The sequence below is a fragment of the Coregonus clupeaformis genome, unplaced genomic scaffold (genome assembly GCF_020615455.1).
Source record: "Coregonus clupeaformis isolate EN_2021a unplaced genomic scaffold, ASM2061545v1 scaf0123, whole genome shotgun sequence".
Lineage (NCBI taxonomy): Eukaryota > Metazoa > Chordata > Actinopteri > Salmoniformes > Salmonidae > Coregonus > Coregonus clupeaformis.
The window spans coordinates 353,613-369,323 of NW_025533578.1; the positions used below are offsets into that span (position 1 = coordinate 353,613).

At 46.0% G+C, this 15,711-nt stretch overlaps 1 protein-coding gene across 1 annotated transcript in view; it reads left to right on the plus strand.

The window, feature by feature from the left end:
• The window catches only part of LOC121574709 (dedicator of cytokinesis protein 3), a 345,949-nt gene extending 330,549 nt beyond the window's left edge, over positions 1-15,400 (plus strand). Inside the window, exons 44-54 of the mRNA XM_045213536.1 lie at positions 154-348; positions 2,519-2,602; positions 2,701-2,814; positions 5,649-5,755; positions 6,635-6,770; positions 7,441-7,522; positions 7,682-7,797; positions 8,204-8,291; positions 10,274-10,393; positions 14,329-14,414; positions 14,771-15,400. Of these exons, the coding sequence (XP_045069471.1) occupies positions 154-348; positions 2,519-2,602; positions 2,701-2,814; positions 5,649-5,755; positions 6,635-6,770; positions 7,441-7,522; positions 7,682-7,797; positions 8,204-8,291; positions 10,274-10,393; positions 14,329-14,414; positions 14,771-15,400 (1,758 nt within the window). The remainder of the gene's footprint in view (positions 1-153; positions 349-2,518; positions 2,603-2,700; positions 2,815-5,648; positions 5,756-6,634; positions 6,771-7,440; positions 7,523-7,681; positions 7,798-8,203; positions 8,292-10,273; positions 10,394-14,328; positions 14,415-14,770) is intronic.
• The last annotated feature ends 311 nt before the right edge of the window (positions 15,401-15,711 follow it).

Sequence of the window (15,711 nt, forward strand, 5' to 3'; positions counted from 1 at the left end):
ACCTAATAACCAACGTTTCGACAGACAAGCCGTCTTCATCAGGGTAACGTAACATAACATGAAAGCAACTTGCATTGTGTTGTCTAGGTGAGTCCTGGCCTCCTTCTTCCTCAGGTCCCCTGTTACAGTCCTTCTGTTGTGTGTGTTGTCTAGGTGGAGGTGAGTCCTCTGGAGAATGCCATCTACGTGGTGGAGAACAAGAACCATGAGCTGCGGACCCTGATCGGCCAGTATCAACACAAGCAGCTCCATGGCAACATCAACCATGGCAACATCAACCTGATGTCCATGTGTCTCAACGGGGTCATCGACGCTGCCGTCAACGGGGGCACAGCCAGATACCAGGAGGTAGGTACCACCATAGAACCAGGGGAGACTCCTCAGGAGAGGAAGGGGTGCACCATCCTCCTCAGTGAATTTCATAAAAATAGTTCAACATAAAAAAAAAAAAGCTATCCTTTTTAGATAAACTATACTAAATATATTCACGTGTCACCAAATAATTAATTAAAACACACTGTTTTGCAATGAAGGTCTACAGTAGCCTCAACACCACTCTCTGGGGTAGCACCATGGTGTAGCCGGAGGACAGCTAGCTTCTGTCCTCCTCTGGGTACATTGACTTCAATACAAAACCTAGGAGGCTCATGGTTCTCATCCCCTTCCATGGACTTACACAGTAATTATGACAACTTCCGGAAGATGTCCTCCAACCGATCAGAGCTCTTGCAGCATGAACTGACATGTTGTCCACCCAATCGAAGGATCAGAGAATGAATCTAGTACTGAAAGCATAAGCTACAGCTAGCTAGCACTACAGTGCATAAAATGTGGTGAGTAGTTTGGAACAAATTAATTTATTCAAAAATGAAGAAGCAAGAATGCATCTAGCTAGTTTAGCCTACTCAAACACCCTGCTCAAACAGAGAGGGATGCTATGTTAGCTAGCTGGCTATGACTATCCAACACTGGAACTCTTCTAAGTGAAGGTAAGCTTTAGGTTTTATTAATTTATTGCCACCGGGGCCCGCCGGAGTAACTGCTAAATTGCTGGCTGCTGACTGTACTGCATGATTGTAGCGGGTTTACTAACGCGTTAGTTCTAGTAGCTATGTTGACTATGTTATTAATATGGTAACAGTGATGTAGGCTGTGTGTAGCGGCTAGCGGTTATGATATGAAGGTTTGGCTTGAAAAGGTTTTTTCGCCTGGTCACAGACAGCTGATGTGTTGTGCACTGAGGTCCACAAGCGAAGGGAAAAGGTGAGAGGAGAGCGCGTAGATGTGAGAAGGAATACAATGATCAAAGGGATCATGCTTTTTTAATGTGGCTATTATGAAAGTGAACTGTGTTTTGCGTGTGATCAGGGGTGTATTCATTGCGCCGATTATGTTTCTTTAACGGAAGCAATTGGAACGAAACCGGGGTTAAACATACCTGAATTTGTCCAATAGAAACTCTTGTTTGCAACTGTTGGACTGATGACTACACCCTAGATCTGTGACGCGATGAGGTTGGACCCAGGAGCAGAGAGGAGACCAGACGAGGAAACAGTGGTTTAGGATAAACATAAATACTTTACTGAGAATTGGTAACAGAAGGTTCACAATAAAACTGGGAAAACAACAAACACTAGAGCTAGAAAACTCACTCAGGAGACAAACAAATCAAGCTTCTGCAAAGGGAAACAGAAAACACACCTCTCTTCAAAGGGAAATCATCATCATTAGTGATAGAACACGCCTGAGGGTCATTATAGTCTCTAGGATGGTCTCTGCTGCCCTCTGGTGACAGGTGGAACCATGACAAGATCAACTAGATGCAGGCAAAGAGTGTGTGCAAGGCGGTAATGAATGTGTCAATGTCTGTCACCTTGATTACTCAAATATCTCTCGAGCTACGTTGTAAACTTTCATTCATAGGCTAGGTTGTGGCAACCTCATGATGGGTACGTGGAACATTTGAGTATCATGTAGTAGCCTAAACCTATCGATGTAACATTGAGCTGGGAGGAATGGAATATGAATGACAGTCATCCAATATGCTGTAATAGAAATAAGGCCATGCTCATTAAAAAAAAATAATTTGCCTCCCTCACCTTAAACGGCACCGACCGCCACTGCATAGAACATACAACATAGCCAGATACCAGGAGGTAACGTTCTGGAGAACCCTTCTTTCTACCACCTAGATGGACACATCCTCTCCTAAAGAGATCAAACCAAGATGAAAACACGTCGTCTTTTATAAGTAATATGGAGACTGTTAACGTCTTGTCTTTTCAAATGCAGACACATTTTGTCCTAAACCTAAAGAGTGGAGGGGAAGCGTGTAGATGACGAACATCAGGGGTCCCAGGACTGAACCTTGAGGCATGCCTTGGTTGACATGGTCTGAAGTCTCTGAGGAACAGAAAACTCTTGCTTGTTTTAGAAGAATATACTTTTGGGGATTTTCTTTTTATATGCCGTGCCCTCACATCCCGTGTGTCCGTCCGTCTGTCTCTCCCTCAACCAGGCCTTCTTTGATAAGGAGTACATCAGCAGCCACCCAGAAGACACCGAGAAGATCACTGCCCTCAAAGACCTCATGCAGGAACAGGTACAGTCTTGGTCTGTCTGTATCTTTTTAATGTTGAGATCAAATAAAACTTGGCAATATACTGAAACTCCACAAACTGTTGCTGTCTGCTGTTGTAGGTTTACATCCTGGGGGTGGGGCTTGCAGTCCATGACAAGCTGGTGCACCCTGAAATGCGTCCCTTGCACAAGAAGCTGATAGATCAGTTCCAGATGATGAGAAGCAGTCTCTATGTGAGTGGGTTTTTTTTCAGCCTTCTCTCAAGATGTGTCCTTTGAGCCTTATTCACTTCTGTCTGGTGAAGTTGTTTCTATATGTAACTTAGTCTGCTATTCAATCAGACATGTTCTCCAGATAGCATTTTCAGCACTGCTTGCCGGATGGAGGGAGCTGACAAGTGATTTAGGAACCGGCAGTCCCATGCTGTGACCCGGTTATTGCTGACTGCACACCAGGCTCAGAAATCATCCAGTACAGACAACCAGACTGACACGTTCTACATCTAGACTAGGGTCGACTCCACTTTCTACATCTAGACTAGGGTCAACTCCACTTTCTACATCTAGACTAGGGTCGACTCCACTTTCTACATCTAGGCTAGGGTCAACTCCACTTTCTACATCTAGACTAGTGTCAACTACACTTTCTACATCTAGACTAGGGCCAACTCCACTTTCTACATCTAGACTAGGGTAAACTCCACTTTCTACATCTGGACAACTCCACTTTCTACATCTAGACTAGGATCAACCTCACTTTCTACATCTAGACTAGGGTCAACTCCACTTTCTACATCTAGACTAGGGTCAACTCCACTTACTACATCTAGACTAGGTTCAACTCCACTTTCTAGATCTAGACTAGGGTCAACTCCACTTTCTACATCTAGACTAGGTTCAACTCCACTTTCTACATCTAGACAACTCCACATTCTACTTCTAGACAACTCCACATTCTACTTCTAGACAACTCCACTTTCTACATCTAGACTAGGGTCAACTCCACTTTCTACATCTAGGCTAGGGTCAATTCCACTTTCTACATCTAGGCTAGGGTCAACTCCACTTTCTACATCTAGGCAACTCCACATTCTACTTCTAGACAACTCCACTTTCTACATCTAGACTAGGGTCAATTCCACTTTCTACATCTAGGCTAGGGTCAACTCCACTTTCTACATCTAGGCTAAGGTCAACTCCACTTTCTACATCTAGGCTAGGTTCAACTCCACTTTCTACATCTAGACAACTCCACATTCTACTTCTAGACAACTCCACATTCTACTTCTAGACAACTCCACTTTCTACATCTAGACTAGGGTCAACTCCACTTTCTACATCTAGGCTAGGGTCAACTCCACTTTCTACATCTAGGCTAGGGTCAACTCCACTTTCTACATCTAGGCTAGGGTCAACTCCACTTTCTACATCTAGGCTAGGGTCAACTCCACTTTCTACATCTAGGCTAGGGTCAACTCCACTTTCTACATCTAGGCTAGGGTCAACTCCACTTTCTACATCTAGGCAGGGTCAACTCCACTTTCTACATCTAGGCTAGGGTCAACTCCACTTTCTACATCTAGGCTAGGGTCAACTCCACTTTCTACATCTAGGCTAGGGTCAATTCCACTTTCTACATCTAGGCTAGGGTCAACTCCACTTTCTACATCTAGGCTAGGGTCAACTCCACTTTCTACATCTAGGCTAGGGTCAATTCCACTTTCTACATCTAGACAACTCCACATTCTACCTCTAGACAACTCCACATTCTACTTCTAGACAACTCCACTTTCTACATCTAGGCTAGGGTCAATTCCACTTTCTACATCTAGGCTAGGGTCAACTCCACTTTCTACATCTAGGCTAGGGTCAACTCCACTTTCTACATCTAGGCTAGGGTCAACTCCACTTTCTACATCTAGGCTAGGGTCAACTCCACTTTCTACATCTAGACTAGGGTCAACTCCACTTTCTACATCTAGACTAGGGTCAATTCCACTTTCTACATCTAGACAACTCCACTTTCTACATCTAGACTAGGGTCAACTCCACTTTCTACATCTAGACTAGGGTCAACTACACTTTCTACATCTAGACTAGGGCCAACTCCACTTTCTACATCTAGACTAGGGTCAACCTCACTTTCTACATCTAGACTAGGGTCAACTCCACTTTCTACATCTAGACTAGGGTCAACTCCACTTTCTACATCTAGACTAGTGTCAACTCCACTTTCTACATCTAGACTAGTGTCAACTCCACTTTCTACATCTAGACTAGTGTCAACTCCACTTTCTACATCTAGACTAGTGTCAACTCCACTTTCTACATCTAGACTAGGGTCAATTCCACTTTCTACATCTAGACAACTCCACATTCTACATCTAGACAACTCCACATTCTACTTCTAGACAACTCCACATTCTACTTCTAGACAACTCCACTTTCTACATCTAGACTAGGGTCAATTCCACTTTCTACATCTAGGCTAGGGTCAACTCCACTTTCTACATCTAGGCTAGGGTCAACTCCACTTTCTACATCTAGGCTAGGGTCAACTCCACTTTCTACATCTAGGCTAGGGTCAACTCCACTTTCTACATCTAGGCTAGGGTCAACTCCACTTTCTACATCTAGACTAGGGTCAACTCCACTTTCTACATCTAGACTAGGGTCAATTCCACTTTCTACATCTAGACAACTCCACTTTCTACATCTAGACAACTCCACTTTCTACATCTAGACAACTCCACTTTCTACGTCTGGACTAGATTATCTGTGGTGTGGTTATTCAGTGGGGTTTCAATGTGTCCTCGTGGTGTGGTTATTCAGTGGGGTTTCAATGTGTCCTCGTGGTGTGGTTATTCAGTGGGGTTTCAACGTGTCCTCTTTGGTTGGTTGTCGTCTGAGTGACTCATTAGAAGGGCAGTATATTATATGAGGAACTATGGGGCCTTTACTCACAGCACTGTTTGTGTGTGTGTGGAATTCTAAAGACTCAGAATCCTCTCCACAATGAGAGTCTCCTCACAGTATGTACAGTGTATTTAATGTTTGTCTCCCTACAGGGTCTGCCGGGGCTGGACAAGCTGAGTCCTGCCTTCACCCCTAGAGGCATCCTGGCTACCCACAGCCCCATGAGCCCCGAGAGCTTCAAGGTCATTCACAGGCACAGGTAAGTCACAAACGCAGAGAAATGGTCATACACACACACACACACACACACGCAGGCACACATACACACACACACAATCCCCTTCCTCTACCACGGCCCCTCCCGGCCTCTCTTCTCAACGCCCACTGACGAGTCACGGCACAAACCCACAGACGTCAGTTCAATGTCTAGTTTTGATTGACATTTGGTTTAGTTGTCAACTAACGTGAATTGAGGGTGAAATCAACAGAACATTTCATGTTATTGTATTAAGTTTAACAGTTGGGTGAAAAAAATAAGACAATTAAGACTTTCTACAAATCCAATCACTTTTCCACGTTGCTTCAACGTCATCACATTTATTTTTTTGTTGTTGTTGAAATGTGGAAACAACGTTGATTCAACCATTTTTTGCCCAGTGGGATTGTGGTTGTCCTTCACTGCCCAGTCACTCTTTTGCTCTATCTCTCACGATCTCTTTGCTCACCGTCTCTCTGTTCTCTCTCTCTCTCTTTCTTGCTCTCCCTACCTGACAAATGTCTCACTACACCCCCACCGATCACGATAATTCATTCACTCTTTCTCCCTCACGCCCCTCTCCCCCCCTCCCTCTCTCTCCCCCCCAACCTACCCTCCCTCTCTCTCCCCCCCAACCTACCCTCCCTCTCCACCCTCTCTCTCCCCCAACCTACCCTCCTCTCTCTCCCCCCAAACCTACCCTCCTCTCCACCCTCCCTCCCCCCTCCCTCTCTCTCCCCCACAACCTACCCTCCCTCTCCACCCCTCTCCCCCCCAACCTACCCTCCCTCTCTCCCCCCCAAACCTACCCTCCCTCTCCACCCTCCCTTCTCCCCCAACCTACCCTCCCTCTCCACCCTCCCTCCCTCTCTCTCCCCCCAGTCCGCTGAATCTGCTGGGTTCTGTCCGCCACTCGTCCTCCTCACTGTCCTCTCACACCTCCAGCGAGACGGGGAACCTGGTGATCCTGACGGACGGCATGGTGGTGGAACACCCCGAGGACATCTACCGTATGCAGGTCTGTCTCCACGCCACGGTAGTGCCCGCTGTACCCACCTCAATGTACCCACCTAACTGTACTGTACCCACTGTATCCACCTAACTGTATCCACATAACTATACCCACTGTACCCACCTAACTGTATCCACTGTACCCACCTACCTGTGCCCACTGTACCCACCTAACTGTACCCACCTAACTGTACCCACCTAACTGTATCCACTGTACCCACCTACCTGTGCCCACTGTACCCACCTAACTGTGCCCACCTAACTGTGCCCACCTAACTGTACCCACCTAACTGTGCCCACTGTACCCGCAGAGAGGACTCTCAGCCATGTGAGGTCCCCATCTCTGACCAAGCTCCTTCGCAAAATGGATAAAAAATGTTCTGTTGTAATTATTATTTCCACAGAAGACTGCCCAATGAAATGCAGTGAACTAGCTGCTAAGGAAGGGCCAGATGCTAACTTAGAGCTCCATGGGTAACACAAAAAATGTATGCCCTAAACGACTGCAGGTGAAGCGGATAAAGTTTCTGATTGCGGCCTAAAACCACAATGACTCTGCATCGGTTGATGAGCACCTTTACTTTTACTTAACAGTCAAGAGTTTATTTCTGGAAGGAAGTAAATAATCTGGTTTCTGGCTCATTTACTGGAAGTATCTTTTCTCTTTCTTGTCTCAGCCCAGTCCTTCGTCCTCCAGTCTGAGCTCCACCCACTCAGCCCCCTCCCAGATGATGAACTCCGCCCCCAGCAGCATCAGAGGTAGGTTATCTACTGTAGTCAGAATTTACTAGCAATGGGTTCAAACCCTTACTTTGCATGTCTAGGTTTTGATGCTCTGTTCCTCTCTGTGTCCTCTCAGTATCTCTGTCTAGGTTTTGATGCTCTGTTCCTCTCTGTGTCCTCTCCCCCCTGTGGTAGGCTCCCCGTCGCTGCCAGAAAAATACCGGCACAACCGTGAGATGTTGATGCTGCTGCCTCTGCACCGTGAGAGACCCAGCTCCGCCATGTACCCCAACATCACTGAGAACGGACAGGTACTGTTGGCTTGGCCCACACTACTCTACTCCGCTTTCGATCACTATCTCCTCTGGGCCCTTATCCACAAAGACTCACAGAGTATTAGTGCTGATCTAGGATTAGTTTCCCCTTTTTTTAGGTCATAATGAATAAGATTATATGGGCAGATCCTAGATCAGCACTCCTACTCTACTCCGCTTCAATCACTCTCTACAGATCTTCTGAGTACTGCCCGGTACAGAGTAGGGTGGCCTTCATCTCTGGGTCTGGAACCTCTCCCTATGTTCTTCCGTTCCTGTTTGCTTTTTAGGCCGGGTTACTGTAAAAGCTCTTTGTGACAACTGCTGATGTAAAAAAGGGATTTATAAATGCCTTTGATTGGTTGATTGATGTGTATTTTCTGTGTCTTTTCTGTGTCTCCAGCCAACCAACTTCCAGCGAGCGTTGTTCCACCAGGTGATTGGTCCATGCAAGCCCTGCAGCAACCCCAACCTCTCAGTAGCAGAGAAAGGTACTGTTGTCCGACCTGTCCTCAGCTTATTGTCTTTCAGGACTGTTGTCCTACCTGTCCTCAGCTTATTGCCTTTCAGGACTGTTGTCCTACCTGTCCTCAGCTTATTGCCTTTCAGGACTGTTGTCCTACCTGTCGTCAGCTTATTGCCTTTCAGGACTGTTGTCCTACCTGTCCTCAGTTTATTGTCTTTCAGGACTGGTGTCCTACCTGTCGTCAGCTTATTGCCTTTCAGGACTGTTGTCCTACCTGTCCTCAGCTTATTGCCTTTCAGGACTGTTGTCCTACCTGTCCTCAGTTTATTGTCTTTCAGGACTGGTGTCCTACCTGTCGTCAGCTTATTGCCTTTCAGGACTGGTGTCCTACCTGTCGTCAGCTTATTGCCTTTCAGGACTGGTGTCCTACCTGTCCTCAGCTTATTGTCTTTCAGTCTCTTTATGATCTCAGTCTGACCTTCAGACTGGGGTGAAGGTTAGCGTTAGAGTTGCAGTACTTGGCCTATTAAAAACGGAAAACCCTTCACACTTCTAATGATAGTCTGTAGTAGTTTTGTGCTGCGTTGACCAAAAGTAATCTGTATAAATGAATGAGTGCAAGACCATCTGTCAGTCTGTTATAATACTTCATCAGACACCTTCCCATCCCTTCTGTTAGTCTGTTCAGTCGTCTGCTTTATCTGTTGATTCAGTCAGTGGGCACGAAGCAGTTCACAGACCCTCCTAATACTTCAGCTAGTTTAATCCACTGGGACTTCAGCCTGTAGATATAACACTATGGATCATTAGTAGAGAACAGCCCAGTCAAACTGTTGCTATGACTAAAGCCCTTTGTAAGCCTCAGACTTTACAGAAGATGATAACCAACTCTTGTACAGAGTTTACAGAAGATGATAACCAACTCTTGTACAGAGTTTACAGAAGATGATAACCAACTCTTGTACGGACTTTACAGAAGATGATAACCAACTCTTGTACATACTTTACAGAAGATGATAACCAACTCTTGTACAGACTTTACAGAAGATGATTTTTATTCTAATGATGATATTGTGTAAATACTGCCTGTCTCTCCTGTGACGAGGTGTGAATGAAGGAGTCAGGCGCAGGAGGTAAAATACCGAAGTCCAGAGTTTATTCCGTTTGCATAAATCAAACGCCCCAAGCGTCAAACGAAACTATATACAAGGAAAAACATCCTTGGCAATAACACAGTGAAATGTAGCTCAACCGAGCTACCCGCTCTCACAACAAACAATCACTCACAAAGACAAGGGGAACAGAGGGAACACTTATACACATACTAATTAGGGGAATGAGCACCAGGTGTGCGTGATTGACAAGACATGACAAGTGGAGTGATGAGAATGGGATCGGCAGTAGCTAGTACTCCTGTGACGACGAACGCCGAAGCCTGCCCGAACAAGGAGGGGAGGCATCCTCGGCGGAAGTCGTGACAGTCAGTCAATCAGTCAGTCAGTTAATCAGTCAGTCAGTTAGTTAGTCAGTCAGTCAGTACTCCGCTGACGACGAACGCCGAAGCCTGCCCGAACCAGGAGGGGGGGGACATCTCCACTGCAGTCCTAATCTCAGAAACACAGACTCAAAAATTGTGTCAGATGCTGGATGAAGTTCTGGGCGGACGTGTTAGAAAATCTACTAGAACGAGGCTCAACACCCCTCTTTTTTTCAAGTTACGGGAAAGTCTATGTGCCAAATGTCCCCTCCACTTCCGAAATTCGAAATATGCGAACACCTGCGAAATCATGATTTGTCCAAATGATCAGTGCCGAAAAAATCTGCGCACCTGAACAAAGTTCCTCGTTAGTCGTCGCATCCCACAGTCTGTTGACAGACGCTACGATATCAGTTATGTTATCTGTCTGTCCACTAGAGATTACTGCAGTCCTAACCACCCTCAACAGCTTAGGGGTTAGGGTGGACAGTAGAGTGAAGTTGTTAATATTATATGTCTCTTGTCTACAGTCCTGACCACCCCCAGCTCCTGGAGTCTGGACAGTGGTACCAGAGAGGCGTTGCCATTGCTGTCCGCCCACGTTGGGAGTGTGATGGCTCCCCCAGTCCCGCCCCGTAGCCTGCCCCACGGTAAGACCCTCTATATACATGAGTGACACACTCCAAACTTCAAATTGCTGCTGGTTAAAACAATCAAGAAAGAAAGCTGGTGCAAAGCATATGCTGCCCCCAGCTTCTTTTAATGGCTTTATTCAAGACCACCTATGTACATAACCCCCCCTATTCCTGTTATTGCTGATATTTGGGAATATGGTCTTGTGGTATTTTTTGTGAAATATTTGTTTGTCTGTGTCAAATATTTTTTTTGGGTCACATGCACCGAATACAACAAGTGTAGACCTTACCTTGAAATGGTTACTTACGAGTCCTTTCCCACAATGCAGTTAAAAAGGACGAACATTTACAAAGAGATGTAAAGAAAATAGTAACACAATAAAATAATTATAACGAGGCTATATACAAGGAGTACCGGTTCCGAGTCAGTGTACTGGTGTACGAGGTAGTTGGGGTGATTGATTTAAGTAATATGTACATGTAGGTAGGGATGAAAAGCAGAAAGTCCGGGTAGCCATTTAATTAACTGTTCAGCAGTCTTATGGCTTGGGGGTAGAAGCTGTTCAGGAGCCTTTTGGTCCCAGACTTGGCGCTCCGGTTCTGCTTGCCGTGCGGTAGCAGAGAGAACAGCCTGTGACTTGGGTGGCTGGAGTCTTTGACAATTTTTAGGGCCTTCCTCTGACACCGCCTGGTATAGAGGTCCTGGATGGCAGGGAGCTCGGCCCAAGTGATGTACAGGGCCGTACGCACTACCCTCTGTAGCACCGCGTTGTGTGTGTGTGTGTGTGTGTGTGTGTGTGTGTGTGTGTGTGTGTGTATACTGCATGTGTGTTTGTTCAACCATTGTAAACCTTGACATCAGCCCTCTGATCAGCAGTCCCTGGTGCATGTTGTGTCAGAGTTGACCAGATGCAGTTTGATGCAGTTTGATGCAGTTTGATGCAGTTTGATGCAGATTTGGTATTTTATTAGGATCCCCATTAGCTGTTGCGAAAGTAGCAGCTACTCTTCCTGGGGTCCACACAAAACATGAAACATTACATAATACAGAACATTAATAGACAAGAACAGCTCAAGGACAGGACTACATCAATTTTTTAAATGGCACACACAGCCTACATATCAATACATACACACAAACTATCTAGGTCAAATAGGGGAGAGGCGTTGTGCCGTGAGGTGTTGCTTTATCTGTTTTTTTTTAAACCAGGCTTGCTGTTCATTTGAGCAATATGAGATGGAAGGGTTCCATGCAATAATGGCTCTATATAATACTGTATAATACTGTTCTTGAATTTGTTCTGGACCTGGGGACTGTGAAAAGACCCCTGGTGGCATGTCTGGTGGGGTAAGTGTGTGAGTCAGAGTTGTGTGTAAGTTGACTATGCAAACAATTGGGGATTTTAAACACATTCATGTTTCTTATAAAAAGAAGAAGTGATGCAGTCAGTCTCTCCTCAACTCTTAGCCAAGAGAAACTGGCATGCATAGTATTTATATCAGCCCTCTGATTACAATGAAGAGCAAGACGTGCCGCTCTGTTCTGGGCCAGCTGCAGCTTAACTAGGTCTTTCCTTGCAGCACTGGACCACACGACTGGACACTAATCAAGATTAGACAAAACTAGAGCCTGCAGGACTTGCTTTGTGGAGTGTGGTGTCAAAAAAGCAGAGCATCTCTTTATTACGGACAAGCTTCTCCCCATCTTTACAACCATTGAATCTATATGTTTTGACCATGACAGTTTACAATCTAAGGGAACACCAAGTAATTTAGTCTCCTCAACTTGTTCAACAGCCACACCATTCACTACCAGATTCAGGTCTAGAACTTAGGGAATGATTTGTACCAAATACAATGCTCTTAGTTTTAGAGATGTTCAGGACCAGTTTATTACTGGCCACCCATTCCAAACCTGACTGCAACTCCTTGTTAAGGGTTTCAGTGACTTCATTAACTGTGGTTGCTGATGTGTATATGGTTGAATCATCAGCATACATGGACAAACATGCTTTGTTTAATGCCAGTGGCAGGTCATTGGTAAAAATAGAAAATAGTAGAGGGCCTAGAGAGCTGCCCTGCGGACCACCCCACTTTACCACATGTATGACATTAGAGAAGCTTCCATTAAAGAAAACCCTTTGAGTTCTATTAGATAGATAGCTCTGAATCCATGATATGGCAGAGGTTGAAAAGCCATAACACGTACGTTTTCTCAACAACAGGTTATGGTCAATAATATGAAAAGCTGCACTGACATTAACAGTACAGCTCCCACAATCATCTTATTATCAATTTCTTTCAACCAATCATCAGTCATTTGTGTCAGTGCAGTACATGTTGAGTGCCCTTCTCGATAAGCATGCTGAAAGTCTGTTAATTTTTTTTACAGAGAAATAGCATTGTATTTGGTCAAACACAATAATTTTTCCACCTCTCCCACACTAACTTTATAAAATTCGAACTTGCAATGCTTTTCTTTCATTATTTGTTTTTTTTATGCATGAATACAATGGCACACTGTTCATTGTTGGCATTTCCTGTATATGTTTGCCAATGAAGTAATCATTCAAATAATTGAGTTTTATGGGAGCTTCTGATTCCAATAAATCCCCCAGGAATCCTTGGTGTTCTCTTTAAACTTTCCTTTATCCATGTGTGTCTGTGTTGAACCAGCCCTGTTTCATCCTATCCAGGGATATATGTCTGTTAGAGAGAACCAGCCCTGTTTCACCCTATCCAGGGATATATGTCTGTTAGAGAGAACCAGCCCTGTTTCACCCTATCCAGGGATATATGTCTGTTAGAGAGAACCAGCCCTGTTTCATCCTATCCAGGGATATATGTCTGTTAGAGAGAACCAGCCCGTATCCTATCCAGGGATATATGTCTGTTAGAGAGAACCAGCCTGTTTCATCTACGGATAATTTGAGAGAACCAGCCCTGTTTCACCCTATCCAGGGATATATGTCTGTTAGAGAGAACCAGCCCTGTTTCATCCTATCCAGGGATATATGTCTGTTAGAGAGAACCAGCCCTGTTTCATCCTATCCAGGGATATATGTCTGTTAGAGAGAACCAGCCCTGTTTCATCCTATCCAGGGATATATGTCTGTTAGAGAGAACCAGCCCTGTTTCATCCTATCCAGGGATATATGTCTGTTAGAGAGAACCAGCCCTGTTTCATCCTATCCAGGGATATATGTCTGTTAGAGAGAACCAGTCCTGTTTCACCCTATCCAGGGATATATGTCTGTTAGAGAGAACCAGCCCTGTTTCACCCTATCCAGGGATATATGTCTGTTAGAGAGAACCAGCCCTGTTTCATCCTATCCAGGGATATATGTCTGTTAGAGAGAACCAGCCCTGTTTCACCCTATCCAGGGATATAGTGGTTCAGAAAGGAGGGTAAACACAGATGACGAGCATCAAGTCAATTAGCTAGCCTAATTAGTGTGTAAACCACAGGTGTCCAACTCATTCCATGGAAGGAAGGGAAATAACCCAACCAGCAGACACACTGCCCTCCATGGAATGAGTTGGACACCTGTGGTGTGAATGAAATGCACAAAATCTAAAGGTATGTCAACGGCACAGGGTTTACCCCCCTCCACTACAACCCTGATCTTACCTGATCCCCTCCACACCATCTACCCCAACCTGCCTCTCAACTATCCTTCTCCACATCTCTCTCTCTCTCTACTTTTCTCTCGCTCTCTCGTCTTCCTCTCTCTCTAGCTCCCCCTCTCTTTGTCTATGTATCTCTCTCTACTTCGCTCTCGCTCTCTCTCTCTCTCTCTCTCTCTCTCTCTCTCCATACTCTCCTTCTCTCTCTCCATCCTCTCCTTCTCTCTCTCCATCCTCTCCTTCTCTCCCTGGTTTAGTTATGTGTGTTTCTCCAACCAACCAACCCATTGTTGTTATTTCCTGCTGTGTGTGTCTCCCTATAGGACACTTCTCGATGCACTTTGATGCTTTCCACCACCAGAACAGCGACCTCCCTCCAGCTCTCCCTGCGCGCTCCTCTTTACGAAAGGTACCCTCCCTGACCCGCCCTCGGCTAGAGTAGCCTACCATCCTGTCTGTTCTGATCCGATCTGGTCTGGTCTGTGCATGTCTCTCTCTAGTATCTCAGCGCGTCAGTATCAGTGCGTGAGCATGGCTAAAAGAGCACTTGGCTGTAGAGTATCGCATAACTGCGGAGATGCTTATTTTTTAGTGTGTGTAGGTGTATGAGTGAATGTATTGTAATGTGTGACTGTTTTTATTTGTCTGTTTGGCTTGTATTTGCTTTATATCTGCACATAATCGTTTTCATTTCGTTTTTTACGCCTCTTTTGTCCCGTTTATCTATGAGAATAACCCATTGTCCCCCTTGTTTCCCTCCAACAGTCACCCCTGCACCCTATACCTGCCTCGCCCACCAGTCCCCAGTCCCAGTCCGGCCTGGATGGCAGTAACTCCACCCTCTCTGGCAGCGCCTCCTCCGGCGTCTCCTCCCTGAGCGAGAGCAACTTGTTGGGCCAGTCCTGCTCCACCGAGCCCCCTGGAACTACCAGCAGACACCCAGCCGACACCCTGGACTCTGTCTCCATCACCCCCAGCATGGTGCACTCGATCTGGGCCATAGACGGAGAGGACCTGGGAATGGACTCCCCCTCTGGTCCCTACCTTCCTGTCCGATACAGCGTCTCCGAGCCAGAGGTCCTGGATGGCTCTAAGCCCCCTCCCTGCCGTAGCCACTCCGCCCCTGGGTGGGTCACCCCGGTCATCACCCCTATCATCCCTGTCCTCCCAGAGGCCCACGCCCTAAACATCCAGAACCTTCCGCACTACCACCAGGAGCCCCCGCCCGCCCTGCCCCCCAAGCCCTACCTGAGAGAGGGGTGTATCCCCGAGGAAGGGTGTATCCCTGCCGGGCTCGTGCCCAGGCCCATGCCACGCAAGATCTCTCAGCCTCTCATCACCTCTAAGGACGAGCAGGCCAAGGTGTCGTGGGAGCACGGCATTACAGAGGAGTAAAGAGTAGGCCTGGAGTTTATTCAGTCAGTGATGTGGAACTTTGTGAATGTTTCAGATAGGAATAGAGCTGACACCTGATCCCCCCTATTCTATCTGACAGACAATCATATCTGTTCTACATTATATATTTCTATCTGAATGTTCTGTAACTTTACATCCTCCAGAACATGCCCATGGGTTAGGAATGGTTGGGGCCAGTGTTAGGGCCTGGGTTAGGACCTGTCTCTCTGAGGGGCCAGTGTTAGGGCCTGGGTTAGGACCTGTCTCTCTGAGGGGCCAGGGATATAGAGGGGAATGGTAGAGTGATAAAG